This window comes from Carcharhinus amblyrhynchos, chromosome 5 (assembly GCF_965287045.1).
Source record: "Carcharhinus amblyrhynchos chromosome 5, sCarAmb.v2.hapA, whole genome shotgun sequence".
Classification (NCBI taxonomy): domain Eukaryota; kingdom Metazoa; phylum Chordata; class Chondrichthyes; order Carcharhiniformes; family Carcharhinidae; genus Carcharhinus; species Carcharhinus amblyrhynchos.
The window spans coordinates 6263302-6282421 of NC_137328.1; the positions used below are offsets into that span (position 1 = coordinate 6263302).

General features: G+C 43.8%; 1 protein-coding gene across 1 annotated transcript in view; it reads right to left on the reverse strand.

Moving 5' to 3' along the window:
* Nucleotides 1-904: 904 nt before the first annotated feature.
* The window catches only part of svep1 (sushi, von Willebrand factor type A, EGF and pentraxin domain containing 1), a 201119-nt gene continuing 182903 nt past the window's right edge, over nucleotides 905-19120 (reverse strand). Inside the window, exons 47-49 of the mRNA XM_080188416.1 lie at nucleotides 10273-10368; nucleotides 8213-8306; nucleotides 905-1557 (exon numbers count right to left, since the gene is read on the reverse strand). Of these exons, the coding sequence (XP_080044542.1) occupies nucleotides 1524-1557; nucleotides 8213-8306; nucleotides 10273-10368 (224 nt within the window). The 3' untranslated portion in view covers nucleotides 905-1523. The remainder of the gene's footprint in view (nucleotides 1558-8212; nucleotides 8307-10272; nucleotides 10369-19120) is intronic.

Genomic DNA, 19120 nt, shown 5'->3' on the forward strand with positions numbered 1-19120 from the left:
CCTACTTGCTATGCCTTTTAGCTTTGGCAAAGAATCATCTAAACTCAAAACGAGACCCGCTGAGATTTTCCAGCATTTTATCTTTTGGTTTAAAATTCACATCTTTGATTTCAAATCCCTGTAGCTTCAACCCTCCCTTTTACTGTAACCATCTCTAACCCCACAGCCCTCCACATTCTCTGCGCTCCTCTGATTCTGGTCTTTTGTATATCCCTCATTTTAATCATTCACCACTGATGGCTGTGCCTTCAATTGCCTAGATCCTAAGCTCGGGAATTCCGTTCCTAAACCTCTACCTCCCTTTCATTTGGTTTGCTCCATAATCCCTACCTATTTGATCAAGGTTTTGGTCAACTGAACTAGTACCTGCATCTGCAACTCAGGGTTAAATTTTCATGTGGAAACATTCCTGTGAAGTGATTGGGTCATTTTTGTTGCATTAAGGATGCTACAAGTTCATAGAACATAGAATCCCTACAGTGCAGAATGAGGTGATTTGGCCCATTGAGTCTGCACCAACAACAATCCCACCCAGGCCTGATTCCCCGTAACCCTACACATTTACCCCTTTAATCTACTCATCTTGGGACACTAAGGAGCAATTTAGCGTGACCATTCAACCTAACTCACATATGTTTGGAGTATGGGAGGAAACCAGAGCACCTGGAGAAAACCCAAGCAGACACGGGTAGAACGTGTAAACTTGCACAGAGAGTGACCCAAGCCAGGAGTCGAACACAGATCCCTGGAGCTGTGAGGCAGCAGTGCTAAAAACCATTGTGCCACAGTGACGCCCATTACAGAAAGTTATTATAGAAAGAAACTTGATAGTTGTTGCCAGGAGAAAAGATTAAAAAAAACACAGCATTTCCTTTTAGTAAGTTTTATTTGTATAATTACATGATAGGTGAAAGAAGATCTCCTTTCAGAGTTTATTTGGCTTACTGAATCTATATATACAGATTTTGTAAAATTAAAATGAGCTACTTGCAATGTCATCTCTATCGATTGGAGTTCCTTAATATCAAATCAAATAGATGGAGCCTGGAGCATTTTGGTGGAGTTGGTATTCGCATGATCATGACTCACATGCCATTCTGAATCAACTTGAGATACAAAAACCTTACTGTCTATAGATAAGTGCTACTTGCTGTCGACAAGGCTGGATAGGGGGAAAAAAATCTGTCATTTAAAAAAAATTACAAATCATGAATGAAAATTTTACAACTTCCTAAAGTTAATCGGTATGACCTATAGCTTAATCAATACTGGTGAATGTGTAAAAAAATGCAAAATTATAATTTGTCTAAGATGCCCCCACAACATTATACAGTATTTTTCTTTAAAAAAAAATTTTGCATACGAAAAAATACAGCTTTGTTTTACAGAATTGTATCAAAATATATCAGGATTTCAAATGTTACGATGAAGTATTGGTGTAGTTAAATGCCATTGTAGTGTTGCCTTTCCCAGAAGTTTCGTTAATGCGGATACTTGAGAGTCTTTGCAGGTAATGTTGTTATTTAGGAAAGGGAGAAATAGGTAGATTTTCTCCTCCTGAAAGCAAAAGAGCAAAGTGCTGGTTTAGGTTAATTGTACATTACAACTATACACTGTGATTTTCCACTGTGGATTATGAGACTTAGCAATCTTGCTATCCAAGTCATAAGGATGAGAGTTAAACTCCCACGCTGGGGATTTGAGCACAAGATCTAGGTTTACACTCCCATTGCAGTACTGGGAGTGCTGCACTGTTGTAAGTGCCTTGTTTTGATTGGGAGTTTTAAATCCAAGACTTTGCCTAAACTTTCAGTGGATGGAAATATTCCATAACTATTATTTCAAAGAAGAGTAGGGAAATTCTCCCAAGCATCCTCAGCAATATTTATGCCATCAATGAATACAAGTTAAAAAACTATCTGGTTATCACATAGTAGAATTGTACTGGGTGCTAAATGATTGCCTCATTTCCTGTACCGCAACAGTGATTACACTTCACAAGTATTTAATTGGCTGTAATGTATCAGGTGAGTATGCCTTTATTTCAAACTAAAGTCACGTTTGAAGGTTTTTGCATTCCATTGCAGGGCTGGGGAACTTTTCTTATTCATTCACAGAGTGTGGCCCTCACTGGGGAGGCCAGCATTTGTTGCCCATTGTTATAATGCAATCAATGATAACATTGGATCTGTTGTAATGTAACCAATGGTAATATGCTGTGGTGGTCAGCTGACCCAGTATAAATAAGCAGCAGATGGGAATGATGAAGAGCTGATATGGCCCAGGGTGTGGCTCCAAGTGTTGGAGTAATTAAGTTTCTTTATTAAACCATTTTTTAAAATTTACTGTCTGAAGTTAGTTGTTTCGTTGCTTGCAACTGAAGTACCCATACTGCCGGATCATAGAATCCTACAGTGGAGAAGGAGACCTTTCGGCCCATCGAATCTGCACCTGTAACCGCATCCCCAAGCATTTACCCTAGCTAGACCCCCTGACACTAAGGGGCAATTAGCATGGCCAATCCACCTAACCTGCACATCTTTGGACTGTTGGAGAAAACCGGAGCACCCGAAGGAAACCTACGCAGACGCGGGGAGAACTGCACACAGACAGTGGCCCAAGCCGGGAATTGAGCCCGGGTCCCTGGCGCTGTGAGACAGCAGCGCTAACCACTGTGCCACCATGAACACCCATCTCTAATTGCTCTTGAGAAGGTGGTGCTGAGCAGCCTCCTTGAATCTCTGCAGTCAGGGTGGTGTAGGTCACGTTTCAGGGTGAGCACGGCTGGAAAACTCCACCCAGTTCTTATAATGCTCATCCCGTTCCTTTTAATGCCCAACGGAGCACTCTGCTACCTATTCAGATTTTAAACTTGTATTTCCAGAAATGCTAGTTTTCACAATAGATGAGGGGTGGGGTGGGGTTAGATAGAGCCTCCCACACTCTTCACCCTGCCCCACCAAACTTGCATCATCATTAAGTGGAGAAAAATTGCTTTAAAAAATGTTTAAAGGAGTAAATATGCAGGGAGCACATTGCACTTCAGTTCTCAATTATTTATTTAATGAACATCGAGAAGACCCACACTCAAGTGGGTCCAGTTTTTTGCTTCTAAAATAGCACTCAAGTTTAAACGATGAAAAAAAACAAGGGAGTGGTAGAAAGGACACTTCACCGCGACATCTAGAATAAAACAGAGAAACAAAGGTCGTGAAGCAGGAGGATCAGTGCAATATAGAATGGAGGAAAAGAAAAACAGAGTTATTCAAAGGTGAGGTGTTCGCATTACAGGGCAACAATAAAGACATTGTGGAGGACTATAAAGTTACTGCTTTCAGAAGTGATTGAACCAATTGGCAACATCCACCAGCACGTGACGCTCAACACTGGTAAGCAGCATTCACTGGAGCTGCTTGCTCAGGTTCACTGAAGTCACTACAATGAGACATGAACAGGACCAACATCAAACCAACCCCCACCCCACTTCAGGGCAATTGCCATAATCCTCAGGCAGTCCTTTAACTCTGTTCTCTGTACCTCTATTCTGCCCTTCATGCATTGACTTAATGGACACTTTTAATACCCTTCTCAGCCTTCTGTGTCCTTATTTACATTCCCTTCGTTCCATTCCACCCACCCCCACCCTCTTAGTATAAAACTCTGTTGATTCTCTTTGTTCTCAGCTCTGGCGAAGGGTCATCTAGAATTGAAACTTTGGCTCTACTCTCTCTCCACAGATGCTATTAGACCTGCTGAGATTTGCCAGCATTTTCTGTTTTTGTTTCAGATTCCAGCACCCGCAGTATTTTGTGTTTATCTTGTTGAAATGCAGCATTTGCCATGGTGGTTGTGTCCCCTGGCGCTCTGGCCAAAATCGGCTCTATCGGCATCACTGAAACTTCACTTAAGTCATTGACTGTGAAATAAGTGATCAGATCAGCTGCTGTTTGCAGGTCAATGTAGTCTTGCCTCTGAGACACAAGCCAGTGGATCTAACCCCAACTCCAGAGATTTGAGCCCAAGAGCGAGACTGACGTTCCAGGACAATACTGCAATGTCGGACGTGTGCTTTGGATGGGACATTAAACCAAGGCCCTGCCTGCCATCTCTGGAATGTAAGATGTCACACCCATACCAGTATTGTGAAGAAGAACAGGGGAATTTCTCCCTGATGTCTCGATCAATATTTATCCCTTCATCTACATCACAAAAACAGATGATCCGGTTAGATTCTATTTTATGATGGCAGGAGCTTGCAGGGCCTCAGGAGGGAGTGGGGGAGGGAGGGGTGTGGTATGCGTCAGGGTCTGTGGCATTTAGCTGGCAGGGGGATGGATGGTAGTGGGAGTGCAGAAGGTGGACTCAGCGTGCAGCTCTTGAAATTACCTTTAGTGACAGGACATTCACCACCTCCGCCCCCGCCCCCTCCTCCCCCACCCCACACACACACACACACACACCACCCCCCTCCCCCATGAATCAATTATGGAGATGAGCGTTGGCATTCCATTCAGGAGGATCAGGCAGAGGGTCTGGGTCAGCCCAGAGATATCCAGGAGGGCAGCGATGCAGGGTTGCAGGAATCGCTGGCTAGCTCAATCACAGTCCGACAGTGCGGGCTACCGAGCATGCGACAATCTCTGCACTGACAGCTCAGAGCATGCACAGTGGCCCGCTCAATGCTATCTCTGGAGTCGGGCTTAGATCCATTTCAGCGGGAATATTGGCACCACCCACTGATTTTTTTAATGAGATTCACTCTAGTGCGCTCTTCAGTGTACAGTGTAGGAGAAATTCATTTTGAAAATCCCACGGAAAAACCCAGCAAGATTTGCTCCAGTTTTTACACAAATTCGACATTTAGAATTTTGGGGGGGGGGCGGGGGGGGAATATCCCACCCCTTGTGTGCGAGGTTACAAAACCACAGAAATGTTTGCCTTCCGCAGCCTCTCATGCAAAATGGCCAACAGCAGTCCTTCTGGAATCCTACAATCCCTACAGTGCAGAAGGAAGCCATTTGGCCCATCCAGTCTGCACCGACCACAATCCCACCCAGACCCTATCCCCATAATCTCTTCTAATCCCCCTGACATAAGAACATAAGAAATAGGAGCAGGAGTAGGCCATCTGGCCCTTTGAGCCTGCCCCGCCATTCAATAAGATCGTGGCTGATCTGTCGTGTCTCAGTTCCACATTCCCGCCCTCTCCCCATAACCCTTAATCCCCTCGCTTATCAAAAACCCATCAACCCGCGTCTTAAAAATATTTAGCGAGGCAGCCTCCACCACTTCAACGGGCAGAGAATTCCAGAGATTCACCACCCTTTGAGTGAAGAAGTTCCTCCTCAACTCCATTCTAAACCGCCCCCTCCTTTATCTTGAGGCTGTGCCCCCTAGTCCTACTGTCCTTTCTGAGCAGGAAGAGTCTCTTCACCTCTATCCTATCCATCCCATTCATCATCTTATATGTCTCAATTTAGCATGGCCAACCAACCTAACCCACACATCTTTGGAGTGTGGGAGGCAGCTGGAGCACTTGGAGGAAACCCATGCAGACATGGGGAGAGCATGCAAACTCACTCAGAATGTGACCGAGGTTGGATTTGAACCTGGGGGTCCCTAGCACTGTGAGGCAGCGGTGCTAACCACTGTGTCATTGTGCTGTCCATACCACTTTGCCACCATTCTCTTTTGCATTTTCTGTCTACGTTCTAATAACTTTTTGCCTTTTTTTTGAGGGGGAATGGCGTTGAAGTTTTATTTTTATTCAATTGCTGTGCCATTTATTATTTCAATCCTGCAAAGATAACTTCCAATAAAGGGGGAAGTGGACAAATATTTAAATGGAAGTAAATGTTGGAGGAAAGAGCAGAGGAGAATAGTACTTAATTGGGTAGCCCTTTCAAAGAGCTAGCACAGGAATGATGGGCTGAATGGCCCCCTTGTGAACTGTATCATTCTATGATCCCTCTGAATTTGTAATGCCCGCCACGCACTCGTATCCGGGACAAAGTATCCGACTGTATAGGATGGAACCATGCGGCCATTTGTTTTGACAAGATGCATTTTGTGTGATGTAGTCCACCCTTGGCCATATTCTTGCTCTCCTGCATAGACACTGGCCCAGTGAATGATTTCAGGATTGATAGTACGTTGTGGAAACACCAGACAGAAGACATCATTGGGGAAACGCAACACAATATGACAGGCATGACAGTTCATGAAAGTGAGGTTAAAGCGATTCATGGCAAAAGTACAAGACTCTAATTGTAAGGAATTGGTATAGAAATATCCAAAGAATTATGAGTAAAAGTTCAGAGATACTGTCGTGTTCTTTTCTAAGAATTTTAGGTTCAATTAGTTTCTTCGATACATTCGTTAAAAATAGACCATTACAGCACATTCACTTCTTGTCATAAGAAATGAGCCACACCGGCCTAATATCAGTAGCGGAGAAATAAAAATTGCAAGCAATTGAAACACATGAAGACCATGTCTGAGAACATTGAGCTTAAATGGAAGAAAATGAATTGGAGAATCTGGAAAATAGGGGAGAATAACATGCACAATTGGGAAGGAGGGTCTCAGGAGAAAGAAGGTGCCTAGAAACAGGAGAGGCTGGTGGTGAGTGGCTGGAATGAGCTGCCAGAGACAATGGGGTACAGACAATAGGGTACAGAAGAGGTAACTCCAAAGTGGAGCGAGTGTTTGAAATGTATTCCACTACTGTCATGTCGGAAAATGGTGGGCAATTCGCACACAACCAATTCTCACAAACAGCAATGTGATAGTGACTGTTGGAGGAAACCACAGCACCTGGAAGAAACCCATGCAGAAATGGGGAGAATGTGCAAGTTCCACACAGACAGGCACCCAAGTCGGGAATCGATCTCGGATCCCTGGTGCTGTGAGGCAGCAGTGCCAACCACTGTGCCGCTTTTTTTAAATGTTAATAAGTATTCTTTATCAATTGATCACACAACAACAGGAGTACTCCTCCCTGGTTTTGTATATCTTTTCTCACAATATACCAAATTGAAAATATATACCACTTGTTTTTTTCTCCAAGTTATCCCTCTGAGTTTTGGGATACCCTCACACTTCACATCAGCCGGGTTCTTGACAGAGAGCCACTATGTAACTGCAAGTCACTGACTATTGCATTTCCTTCATTACTTGGTGTGTTGAAGGCAAAAGACATAAATGCATTGAAGAGGTGTTTGGATAAGAACATGAGAGAGAAAGAAATAGAAGGATAGATTGATAGAGTGAGATGAAGGAGAATGGAAGAATGCTTGAGATTTGGGGTGGGAAGGTGAAAGGGGTGGGTTAAAACTGAGATCTAGAGGATTTGTCAGCTTCATTTTGGACTGAGATGAGAAGATATCTCTTCATTCAAAAGGTTGTGATTCCTTTGAATTCTCTACCTCGGAGAGCAATGACTGCTCAGTCACTGAGTAAATTCTAAGCAGAATAAGATTTTTAGGACACTCAGAGAATGAAGGGGTTTGGGGATGGGGTGGGGCAGTGGAGTGGAGATAGAAGATCAGCTATGTTGTTGAATAGTGGAGCAGGCTCAAGGGGCCATGTGGCCAACTCCAGCTCCAGCTCCAATTTCTGATGACTTAGGTTCCCTTGACGAGTGGGGATGTCAGAGATAGAACATCCTGAAGAGAGACATTGAACAAAAAGAAAGGTTTGCAAGAGGGATAGAAACTGCGTATTTGTGCAGGCTTGGTGGGCTGAAGGGCCTGTTCCTGTGCTGTTCTTCATTCTGTATATAGCAGTTCAACCTCAAGATGCTCAATGCACTCTATACTCAATGGAGCGTGTGTTTGAAGTGTATTCCACTATTATAATGTAAGGAAAGGGCAGGCAATTTGCACACAACCAATTCTCACAAACACCAAGTAATAGGGGCTGGATGGTCTATTTTTTTGTGGTGTTAAACGAGAGCAAACATAGATGAGGGGAGCGTGGAGAATTCCCCAATTGGAAAACTGCCTATCTGCCCTCTCTGTCACAATAAATGTATGGTGTGAGGAGATGTGTATGAGCTGAAAGATGGAAGGATTTCATAGCAAAAAGTTGCAATTTGACTTATTTGTAACAGGTCGACATGTTCCAGTTATAACCTCATCCTCTGGACAATTTTCAAATGTGGTATTTTAAGCTAGGCTGTGAATGATTAAGATGAAGGAAATGGACTTACCTTGAGCAGTCATTGCCACTCCAGCTGGGTAGGCAGTGACATCGATTTGGTCGAACGCATTTGCCACCATTTAAACATGGAAACTGACACACAGCTAATTAATGACAAAAATCATACAAGTTAGACCAACAAATCTTCCGACAGTTCACATCTTTAGCTCTGTGATTTTAGATAAATGATACCCCCCCATTAAATACCCTAAGTGAACAGGCAACTTGTGCTGTCAATCTTATAAGTTTATTTATTAGTCACAAGTAGGCTTACATTAATACCGCAATGAAGCTACTGTGAAAATCCCCTAGTTGCCACACTCCGGCGCCTGTTCGGGTGCGCTGAGGGAGAATTTAGCACGGCCAATCCACCTAACCAGCACATCTTTCAGACTGTGGGAGGAAATCGGAAAACCCGGTGGAAACCCATACAGACATGGGGAGAGTGTGCAGATGCTGCACAATTACCCAAGCCGGAAATGGAACCCCAGGTTCCTAGCACCTTGAAGCAGCAGTGCTAACCACTGTGCCGCCTTTCACAGTTTCTGAAAAGAGAAATGAAAAAGCCCCTGACTTATCCTGAACAAATCCTCATGAAATAGAGCGTGAGTGTTAAACAGCCAGTTCCTTAGAAACTGTCTGATCTGTACACAAGATAAAACAACTTGATATGGTTCAGGAGAGATTCAATAGGTGTTGTGTTACAGCTCACACAGGGAATCCAAGTTGCTTTTGCACAGATGTTGTAGTTCCAATCAACGGATAGAGATGGTGGAGGTTCCAGTTTTATTTTCATCACATATCTGACCAGAGATCTCTCCTGTTCTTACTGCCTGTCATCAGTGTATTTTGGGAGGATCGACACTCAGCCTTTTTAGCCGTGTTATGAATGCACCTTCCTGTCAATTCCTGGGGTAGAACACAAACCCAGAGCTTCTGGCTCAGAGGCAAGGGGATTATCCAGTGCACCACAAGACCACCTAGGTTCATAGCGGTCTCTAATGCCTATTGACAAAAAAACGTCATGGGGAAGATGAGGAAAAATATTTTAATGCAGTGAATTATGAGGGGATTTTCACAGTAACTTCATTGCAGTGTTTGTGTTTGTCTACTTGTGACAATAAATAAACCTTTACTAATTATTGTGCTCTGCAATGGTAGTGGAGGCAAATTCAATAGTAACTTTCAAATGCGAATTTTATTTATTCTTATATGGGATATGTGCATCCTGGCGAAGTCAGTGTTTATTGCCCATGTCAAATTTACCTTAAATTTAGTGGCTTACTCAGTCTTTTTAGAGGGAAATTAAGAATCAACCCCACTACTGAGCATCTGGAGTGACACGTAGGTGTGACTGGGTAAGACTGTCAGATTTCCTGCTCCAAAAGGATATTAGTGAACCATATGGGTTTTTAACAAAAGTCAATGAAAATGTCATGGTCACTTTTACTGAGACCAGTTTTCAATTCCGTACTTTATTAATTGAACTCAAATCCTGCTAATTCCCATCATAGGATTTGAACCCATGACACCGGGTCATTAGCTTGGCCTACTAGTCCAGTGAAATCATGACTATGCCACCATCCCCTCCTTAATTGGTAAATGCCTGAAAATGGACAAATGCATAGGGAAAGAATGGGTAGGCTGGCGAGTCAAAATGAATAGTTTATATATTTTGTTAGTGTCACAAGTAGGCTTACCTTAACACTGCAGTGAAGTTACTGTGAAAATCCCCTAGTCACCACACTCTGGCGCTTGTTCAGGTACACTGAGGGAGAATTTAGCATGGTCAATGCACCTAACCAGCATGTCTTTTAGATTGTGGGAGGAAACTGGAGCACCCGGAGGAAACCCATGCAGACACAGGGAGAACGTGCAGACTCCACATAGACAGTGACCCAAGTCCATAATCAAACCCTGGTTCCTAGCACTGTGAGGCAGCAGTGCTTGTCCCAGTGTCGCCCACAGCTGTAATGAAGGACTGGCATGGGTATGATGGACTGAATGTGCTGTAAGATTCATTTTAGAAAGCCTTGCATTGTGACACGTTAGACTCTGAGGCAGCCTTACCACGCTCGCATCGTGAGCCAGTCCATCCTGATGGGCAATCACACTTGTACGGTGCTAAACAGTGGCCCCCATTCAAACATGGTAGGATGCAGATTGCTGGGGATAAAGAGAATAAGAATAAATGTTACGCAAAGAACATAAAATATGACCACAATGTTGCTCATGTTTTCTGTGAAGCATGGGCACTTCATTATAGCAGGTATTCATTGATTGCCTGGCACTAAGTAGATAGACAGTCCATAGTTAAGAGGGAGGAAGTTCTGGAGGAACTGACATGCATAAAAGTGGATAAATCACCAGGGACAGATGGGTTGTAACCCAGGCTGATAAAGGAAGCCAGGAAGTCAATTGCAGATGCTATCAGCCTAGATAGAGCGGAAAGGGAAGACTTGCTTACCCTAGCGGAGAGGCCAATTATCAGGGAACACAGATTTAAGATGATTGGTTGATGGATTAGAGGGGACATCAGGAAAAGCTTTTTCACCCAGAGGGTAGGAGATGTCTGGAACTGATTGCTTGGATTGATGAACAAGGGAGAAACCCTGACTCATTTCAAAGGTATCTGTATTTACACCTGAAGTGCTGTAACCTGCAGGACTACGGGCCTGATTCTGGAAGGTAGGCTTAGAATGATGGCTAGGTTTTTTTTTCTCAGCTGTGATGGGCTGAATGGCCTCTCTCCATACCATAACTTTTCTATGGCTAGTGCTGTTGGAATAGCTTCAGGATTCAATGGTAAAGAAATGTTAATTAATACCATCTGCCTTGGAAATGACCTGAATAGAACAGGAAATTTACTCTAAAATTTGGTTCTTTGAGGCTGTTTCCCGTAGCTTATCTGGATTGCACAGAACCCACTGACTCAAGAACAAAGCACATAAAATGGAAAATACAAAATTGACATGCTGGATAAGACTGGCTAGTTCATCAGGTCTGTTCCACACACATAACAGGTAGAGTAATGGTGACTCTGTTCACATAACAAAAAATGACAAAAAAAACAAAGTACTCATGAAGACTCTAATTCTATAATGCAACTTCTAATACAACCTCAGGGCAGCCAATTAAATACTTTGAGTCATAGGGAGGAATTTCCCAGTTCCGACACTGGTGAGCATCGTCATGGGCAGAATGAGCTGGCGGGGTTGAAAAACCTCGGCCAAAGAGTCATGGAATCATTATGGCACTGACGGAGGCCTCTTGGCCCGTCTAAGTCCATGTCAGCTCCCTTTCTGTGGAACAATCCAGCCAGTCCTATTCTTCTACCCTAGTCCTGTAGCTCTGCCAATGTGGCTACTATTGTAACGTAGAAAACATGGCAGCCAATTTGTGCACAGCAAGTTCCCACTAACGACAACAGAATCCCTACAGTGCAAAAGGGGGCCACTTGGCCCATCTAGTCTGCACCGACAACAATCCCACCCCAGCCCTATCCCCATAATGCCATGTATTTATCCCTTTCATTTTCCCTAAAATACACATCTTGGGACACTAAGGGATAATTAAGCATGGCCAAGCCACCTAACCTGCACATCTTTGGACTGTGGGAGAAAACCGGAGCACCCGGAGGAAACCCACACAGATCCATTTCTTGTGTTATTGGTTGTGGGATAAATATTACCCTCTCAACTTGAAGGTTGGTGGCTTTGTGGATAGTTTGGAGTGATGTCAGAAGTTGCAACGTGACGTAGTTGGATGTAAGGCTAGGCGGAGAAGTGGCAGATGGACTTCAACCCGGATAAATGTGTAGTGGTCCATTTTGGCAGATCAAATGGGTCGAAGGAGTATAATATCAAGGATAAGCCTCTTAGCAGTGTAGAGGATCAGAAGGACCTTGGGGTCCAGGTCCATAGGACTCTTAAATCGGCCTCGCAGATAGAGGATGTGGTTAAGAAGGCATATGGTGTACTGGCCTTCATCAATCGAGGGATTGAGTTTCGGAGTCGGGAGATAATGCTGCAGCTTTATAAGACCCTGGTCAGACTCGTCTTGGAGTACTGTGCTCAGTTTTGGTCGCCTCATTACAGGAGGGATGTGGAAGTTATTGAAAGGGTGCAGAGGAGATTTACAAGGATGGTGCCTGGATTGGGTGGCACGTCTTATGAGGATAGGTTGAGGGAGCTCGGTCTTTTCTCCTTAGAGAGACGAAGGATGAGAGGTGACCTGATAAGATTTTGAGAGGTGTTGATCGGGTGGATTCTCAGAGGATCTTTCCAAGGCTGGAATGGTTGCTGTGAGAGGACGTAGGATTAAGGTGCTGGGGGGTAGGTACAGAGGAGATGTCAGGGGTAAGTTTTTCACTCAGAGGGTGGTGGGTGAGTGGAATCGGCTGCCATCGGTGGTGGTGGAGGCGAACTCACTGAGGTCTTTTAAGAGACTTCTGGATGAGTACATGGAACTTAATAGAATTGAGGGTTATAGATAGGCCTAGTAGGTAGGGATATCATTGGCACAACTTGTGGGCTGAAGGGCTTGTTTGCACTGTAGTTTTTCTATGTTCTATGTTCTAACTCCCCTAAGGAGACCAGGGAGAATGTCCCTGCTCCTTGTTGATGAGTAGCCCTATGGTGCTTTGCATCCAAAAGAGGGAGCAGATAAGGCCTCGGTTTAATATCTCAGTAGAAAGATGGTGACCCCTCTTCCTGGTAAAATATCTGGCTTTGCAAGATATTTGGAACCCCACTTTGCTGACACAAGTGATCCCCTGGCCCAGGAGAACAGATTGGAGAAACATTGGCTTGGGCAGGGAGTCTGTTAATCATTTCACTAACATAGGCGTAACATACCATTCAATAACATGGTGAAGTGGGACGTTGAAACCCTTATTATTGTAATGCATGCTTCACTGTCCTATTTCAATAGCTCATTGAAAATGGACAATGCATTCCCTATGACATATTGGATCTGTTTTAACATGTTTAATAGGACTGAAATTGGATAATTTTAACTGTTTAGATCAAAGAATCATGCTGGCAACGTAACCAGGCAGCCTTCAGGTCAAAAAAAAAATTTATACACACCTACTGAAGCTTGCTGGTGCCAAATGGAGTAAATAATTACAGGCTTCTGGTGCTTTCATATTACCGTTTGGTTTGACAACAATAATGTCCACTCTGGAATTTTCATGCCGTCCAATCCCCCCAGAAGGAAACAAGAAGGGACTGGCAATGCACTACATTTAAATTTCTTATTCACCTTTCCAAAACCCTACATGGCCTCACCTCTCCCTATTACTGCACCTGTCTCCAGGCCTGAAACCTTCTGACATCTGTGTTCCAAACTCCTGACCATCTCCTATTTTAATCACTCTTATCATTGGCAGCCGTGCCTTCAGCTGCCTGGGCCCTATACTCTGAAATCCCCTCCCTAAACCTTGCCATCTCTCTCTCCCCATTTATGATGCCCCTTAAACCATCTCTATGATGAAAGTTTTGACACCTACCCCAGTGCTGCTTTCAGTTTGATAATGACCTTGTTATGCACCTTAGAATAAAAGGTGCTAAATAAATGTATATTGTTGTTGTGCATGGTATGCTATCCTTTTCCCATTGGGTGCTGAATGAATTGCATAACAGTGTTTCAGACTGACCGCCAGTAAAACAGAAGCTTGGAGAGCATTTTCTTCTATTAGAAATTGTATTGGACACAATTAGTGATGTTCAGACAAAACCTACTTATAGCCGTCATATTGAGGTTTGCATTGAGGTTTATATCAAAGTTGCTTTTTGAAGGCTACACAGTGGTTGTCTCTCTTACCAGCTTCTTGACTGGAATGACTCAGTTAGCACCCTGACCTCTAACTCAGATCATTGTGAGTTCAAGTCCCAGCGACTTGGGCACATTATCTCACTGACATCCCAATGCAGCAATGACGTGTGAAACATGCCCCCATTTTCTTTTGACAAATTGTCGTAACAGCTGACAAGTAAACCTGCCTGCTTCTCTGGAGAGAAACACACTGGCTTTCAGTCAGAACCTGACACTGCTATGGTTTGGTAAGATTCCACCCTGCTCTTTTTAATTTCTCTGAGAGTCTGCCAGCAGAGTTCCAATCCCCCATCACCATTTTGTGGTATTTTTAAAGGATAGGTTTGCAGACCAGGAAGCTACAAACAAACAAGAGCTTTATTGTGAAGGCATTTACTCTACAAGCTAGTAGGATAGACTGCCCATTTGCCCATACAAACTGTTGATGATGTTATCAGAATGTCTCATGATCAAACTCTTAATGTGACCTTGTCTCATCTAGGAACAAATATGAATACAGAATGGTAACCCAACAATTCTAACTTGTATTTTGTGCTTCCCTGAGAGTGTGAGTGTAAGAGCATGTGAGAGTGTGTGTGTGTGTGTGTGTGTGTGTGTGAGAGAGCGAGAGAGAGAGAGTGTGTGTGTGTGTGTGAGAGAGAGAGACAGTGTGAGAGTGTGGGTGTGGGTGTGTGAGAGAGCGAGAGAGAGTGTGTGTGTGTGTGTGTGTGTGTGAGAGAGAGAGACAGTGTGAGAGTGTGGGTGTGTGAGAGTGTGGGTGTGAGTGTGTGGGTGTGTGAAAATGTGTGTGTGTGTCTTATTCTGCATTTGTCTCACCACGTTTTCCTATCTTTTGTGAATCTCTTGAGTGCCAAGCCCAATTGCAGTAACTGCATTGCAGCTAAAATCTCAAGGGCAAATAATTTGTGAGAAGCAGTGCTCAAAGGGTAGTTGAAATCTTAGCCTGCAGCCATAGAGACAGGCATTACTGCATTTCAAAGATTTGTCTTTTGATTAAACCAAAGATTACCAGCCTCAGAGCTCTCTGGGCTTCTGCAAAATAACATGGATGTTGTTACTGAGCAGGGCTTAAAGCTCGCTGTGGAGTGTAACATGTGTTAATGGAGCCTCTGGCATTTTGCATTGTTGCACTGTCCCTCAAGGCAATATGCAAAGCTGTTTAAAAAAAAATCCACCCATTTGCCAATGCTGTGCTGGGGCCACAGCTTAATCAGGTTGTGCAAATCAAATTCAGGGTTTATTTGCATGCACATTTTGGAGAATTACGTTCTGCTTGTCCATCTTTTCTATTCAATTGTAAACCATGGAATATTTAGAATGAGTCATTGTAAACAACAGACCAGGGATACATAGAATCTCCACTGATAAATAGACAATCCCATCTCATTGATACCTGTAATTAAATATCAGTCTTCAAACATTCTTTACATGCAATACTTTTGCATTCAACATTATACAATATATAATATAATTTTGGAGGGGCTTTCTCAAGTACTAGAGGACGTAGGTTTAAGGTGCTTGGTGAAAAGTTTGGAGGAGATATGCAAGCCAAGTTTTTTTTACACAGAGGGAGGTGAATATCTGGAGTGTGCTGCCCGGGGAAATGGTGGGAGCAGGTACAATTGCAGCATTCAAGGGCACCTAGCGAAATACATGAACAGGGTAGGGATGGAAGGACATGGACTCCGTAAGTTTAAGTTCAGGCAGGCATCATGATTGACACAGGCTTCAGGGGCTGAAGGGCCTGTTCCTGCGCTGTACTATTCTTTGTACTAATCAATTTGAAAAGCGATCCTTCAGCTGAAAGTATTTGAGAGCCACTGGATTAAACAATGAACAATATGCATCTTTATCATATGGGGCTTGTTAGCCCAGTTGCATGGCTAATGCGTGGTACAGAACAATGCTAACAGCACGAGTCTGACTGAGCTTCCTGGCCCTGCCCCTGAGGAAGGATGGCAATGCCACCCATCACTGACTAAAACCAGCCAAGCTGAGTAGCTGAGGATGAAGCATCCACAGACAATGAGCCAAGGACTTGCCTACTTGCATGCAGAGCACACATGGAATAGACCCAAATACTCTGATTTGGGAAGAGGCAACCAACTTAACATCATTGGTATGCACCAAGTCCCAACATACTTACACAGGAAGTTTAAACTTTCAATTGCTGGCTTTACTGGAGAAACCATCATTGCTGGGGTGGGGGAGGGATGTAAACATTGCTGGGGGGGAGAGGGTGGGTGTGTAAACATTGCTGGGGGAGCACAGGGGGATGTAATCATTGCTGGGGTGGGGAGAGACTTGAGCACTGTCTGGGCTGAATGGGGTCATGATGTGGGAATGCCAGCGTTGGACTGGTGTAAACACAGTAAAAAGTCTGACAACACCAGGTTTTAGTCCAACCGATTTATTTGATAATACTCACAAGCTTTCGAGGGGACTGCCTCTTCGTCAGGTGAATGGAGAGTTCTGGTCTGAGGCCAGAACTCTCCATTCACCTGACGAAGAGGCAGTCCCCTCGAAAGCTTGTGAGTATTATCAAATAAATCGGTTGGACTAAAACCTGGTGTTGTCAGACTTTTTACTCTGAATGGGGTAATCAGTCGGGGGTGGGGGGTGGGGGGGAGGTGAAGCTCTTTAGTGTTAGAGCTAACGACCCCATTTAAAACAGTGCAAGAAAATGAACTGACAGACCTGAAGGACTATGACTTCAGTTCTTGATGAAAAACCGGGGATAGCTGCTCTGGAATTTGATCGCTACTTGGCTGCCTGAATTTTTCAATCCCTGCTGGAGCTGGCACTAGCAGGTCCAGAAGCTCCAGCATAAAATTGTAAATAGGCAGGTTAAATCTCAATCAGGGTGAGCCCTCCCTAACACTAACGAAAAGACCTGGGCCTCTATATCATGTCTAAAATCCATGTCTTATTTGGTTTTTTAAATTTTCATTTCCGTTCGATATTTATTTCATTTTCTTTTTTCTTTGGGTTTCCATTTCTCACTCCTATCCTGTTCTGTTCTTCCTCTTTGCTTCTTTTTAGTCATTTCCTAGCCGCATTATCATTCACCCCATAAGACCGTAAGACGTAGGAGCAGAATTAGGCCATTCAGCCCATTGAGTCTGCTCTGCCATTCAATCATGGCTGATATTTTTCTCATCCCCATAACCCCTGATCCCCTTATCAATCGAGAACCTATCTCTGTCTTAAAGACACTCAATGACCTGGCCTCCACAGCCTTCTGTGGCAAAGAGTTCCACAGATTCACTGCTCTCTGGCTGAAGAAATTCCTCCTCATCTGTGTTTAAGAGGATTGTCCCTTTGGCCTGAAGTTGTGCCCTCTGGTTCTAGTTTTTCCTGCTAGTGCAAACATCCTCTCCACGTCCACTCTATCCAGGCCTCGCGGTATCCTGTCTCAGTAAGTTTCAGTAAGATCCCCTCCCCTACCCCCCCATCCTTTTAGACTCCAACTAGTACAGACCCAGAGTCCTCAACTGTTCCTCCTAAAACAAACTTTTTCTTTTCTTGTTCCCCGTATGTTTTCACCTCCCCCTTAGTCGCCACTGTGACAGTGTCAGCCACACAAATGTATGATTTGAGTCATGTTTCTATTTACTGCAGTATAAGATTTGTAATAAGTAAAATGCAACAAAAAGTAACTCCTTGTGACTTCAGTATATGATACACTGTAATTCATTCTGATGGTGCTCCACTGTCCCTCTTGATACAATATAACAGGAACAACTAATCACTCTGGGAGGGCCTGCCTGCAGTCACTTGTACACACAGGTCTCTGAGAGCAATGCAACAATAGATAGCTCCATGCTTACATCTTAGGCATGTTTCAATCTGAAGATATCTTTGCAGTCCCACTTTGAAATGTATTCCATTGTTTGGGAATGGGTTGGACTTTATTACGAAGGGATTTGAACAAAGAACAAACAAAATTACAGCACAGGAAGAGGCTCTTCAGCCCTCCAAGCCTGCGCCGACCATGCTGTCTGACTGAACTAAAACCCCCTAAAAAAACAAAGGAAGAGTATAAAGAGGATAGTGAAGATGTTTTACTGCAATTATATAGAGCCTGAGTGAGATCACACCTGGAGTTTTCATCTCCTTACCTAAAGAAAGATATGCTTGCTAGAAAGGGAGAGCAACAAAGGTTCACATTAATTCCCGGGGTGAAGGCATTGTTTTACCAGGAACGATTAAATAGGTCCCGTATAGCCTGCTCTCTTGTTGGCTCCAGATTGTGTTTAAGAAACTATCCCGAAACATTTTATGAATACCTGAGCCAGGGTATCTTTGGCCATATGACTTTCTATATTGCAGATTAAACCGCCCCCCCCCCCCCATCCATATCAATCATCATACCTTTCTGATAATCTCCTATTATCCCTTCCTTTACACTCTGTCATATTGTGTTGTTACAATTAGGAAGCCTGTACAGCACTCACAGAAGTGAACTCTTGCCTTTAACATTCCTCATCTCAAATCAAACATCTTCTACCTTCTGATCACGTGACAAGGTGTTGAATAAAGGAGTGTTCATTTTGCAAATGGCTGTGTATGCAATGAGATCATATTCTATAAGTGTAAATCACCATGGGTCAACGGAAACCAGGTTTGCTGATTCTTTGTAAATAAATGATTGGGCTATTTCCTGTTTCAAACCTAATTTTTCTTTTTATTCATTCATGGGATGTGGGTGTTGCTAGGAAGGACAGCATTTAACGTCCATTCCTAATTGCCCTCGAGAAGGTGGTGATGAAGCTGCATTCTTGAAACGCTGAAACCCACCTGTGGAGAAACATGTGAAGAGAAGGACGGGAGGAGGATGCAGGCACAACTCTGGTCTCTCCACTACTCAGCCTGTGGCCTCAAAAGGTGCATTAGTGGCCAGAACATCATATGGGATTTTGTCCCCCACACACATAACGTATTTGATGATGGGTGGGGCTTCTGATCCAGTTGTTCTTGTTTGAGAGAGCCAGTGAGTTTCTGTTGAATTTCTCAAGGACAGAGGGCAGGGGCAGCACGGTGGCACAGTGGTCAGCACTGCAGCCTCACAGCACCAGGG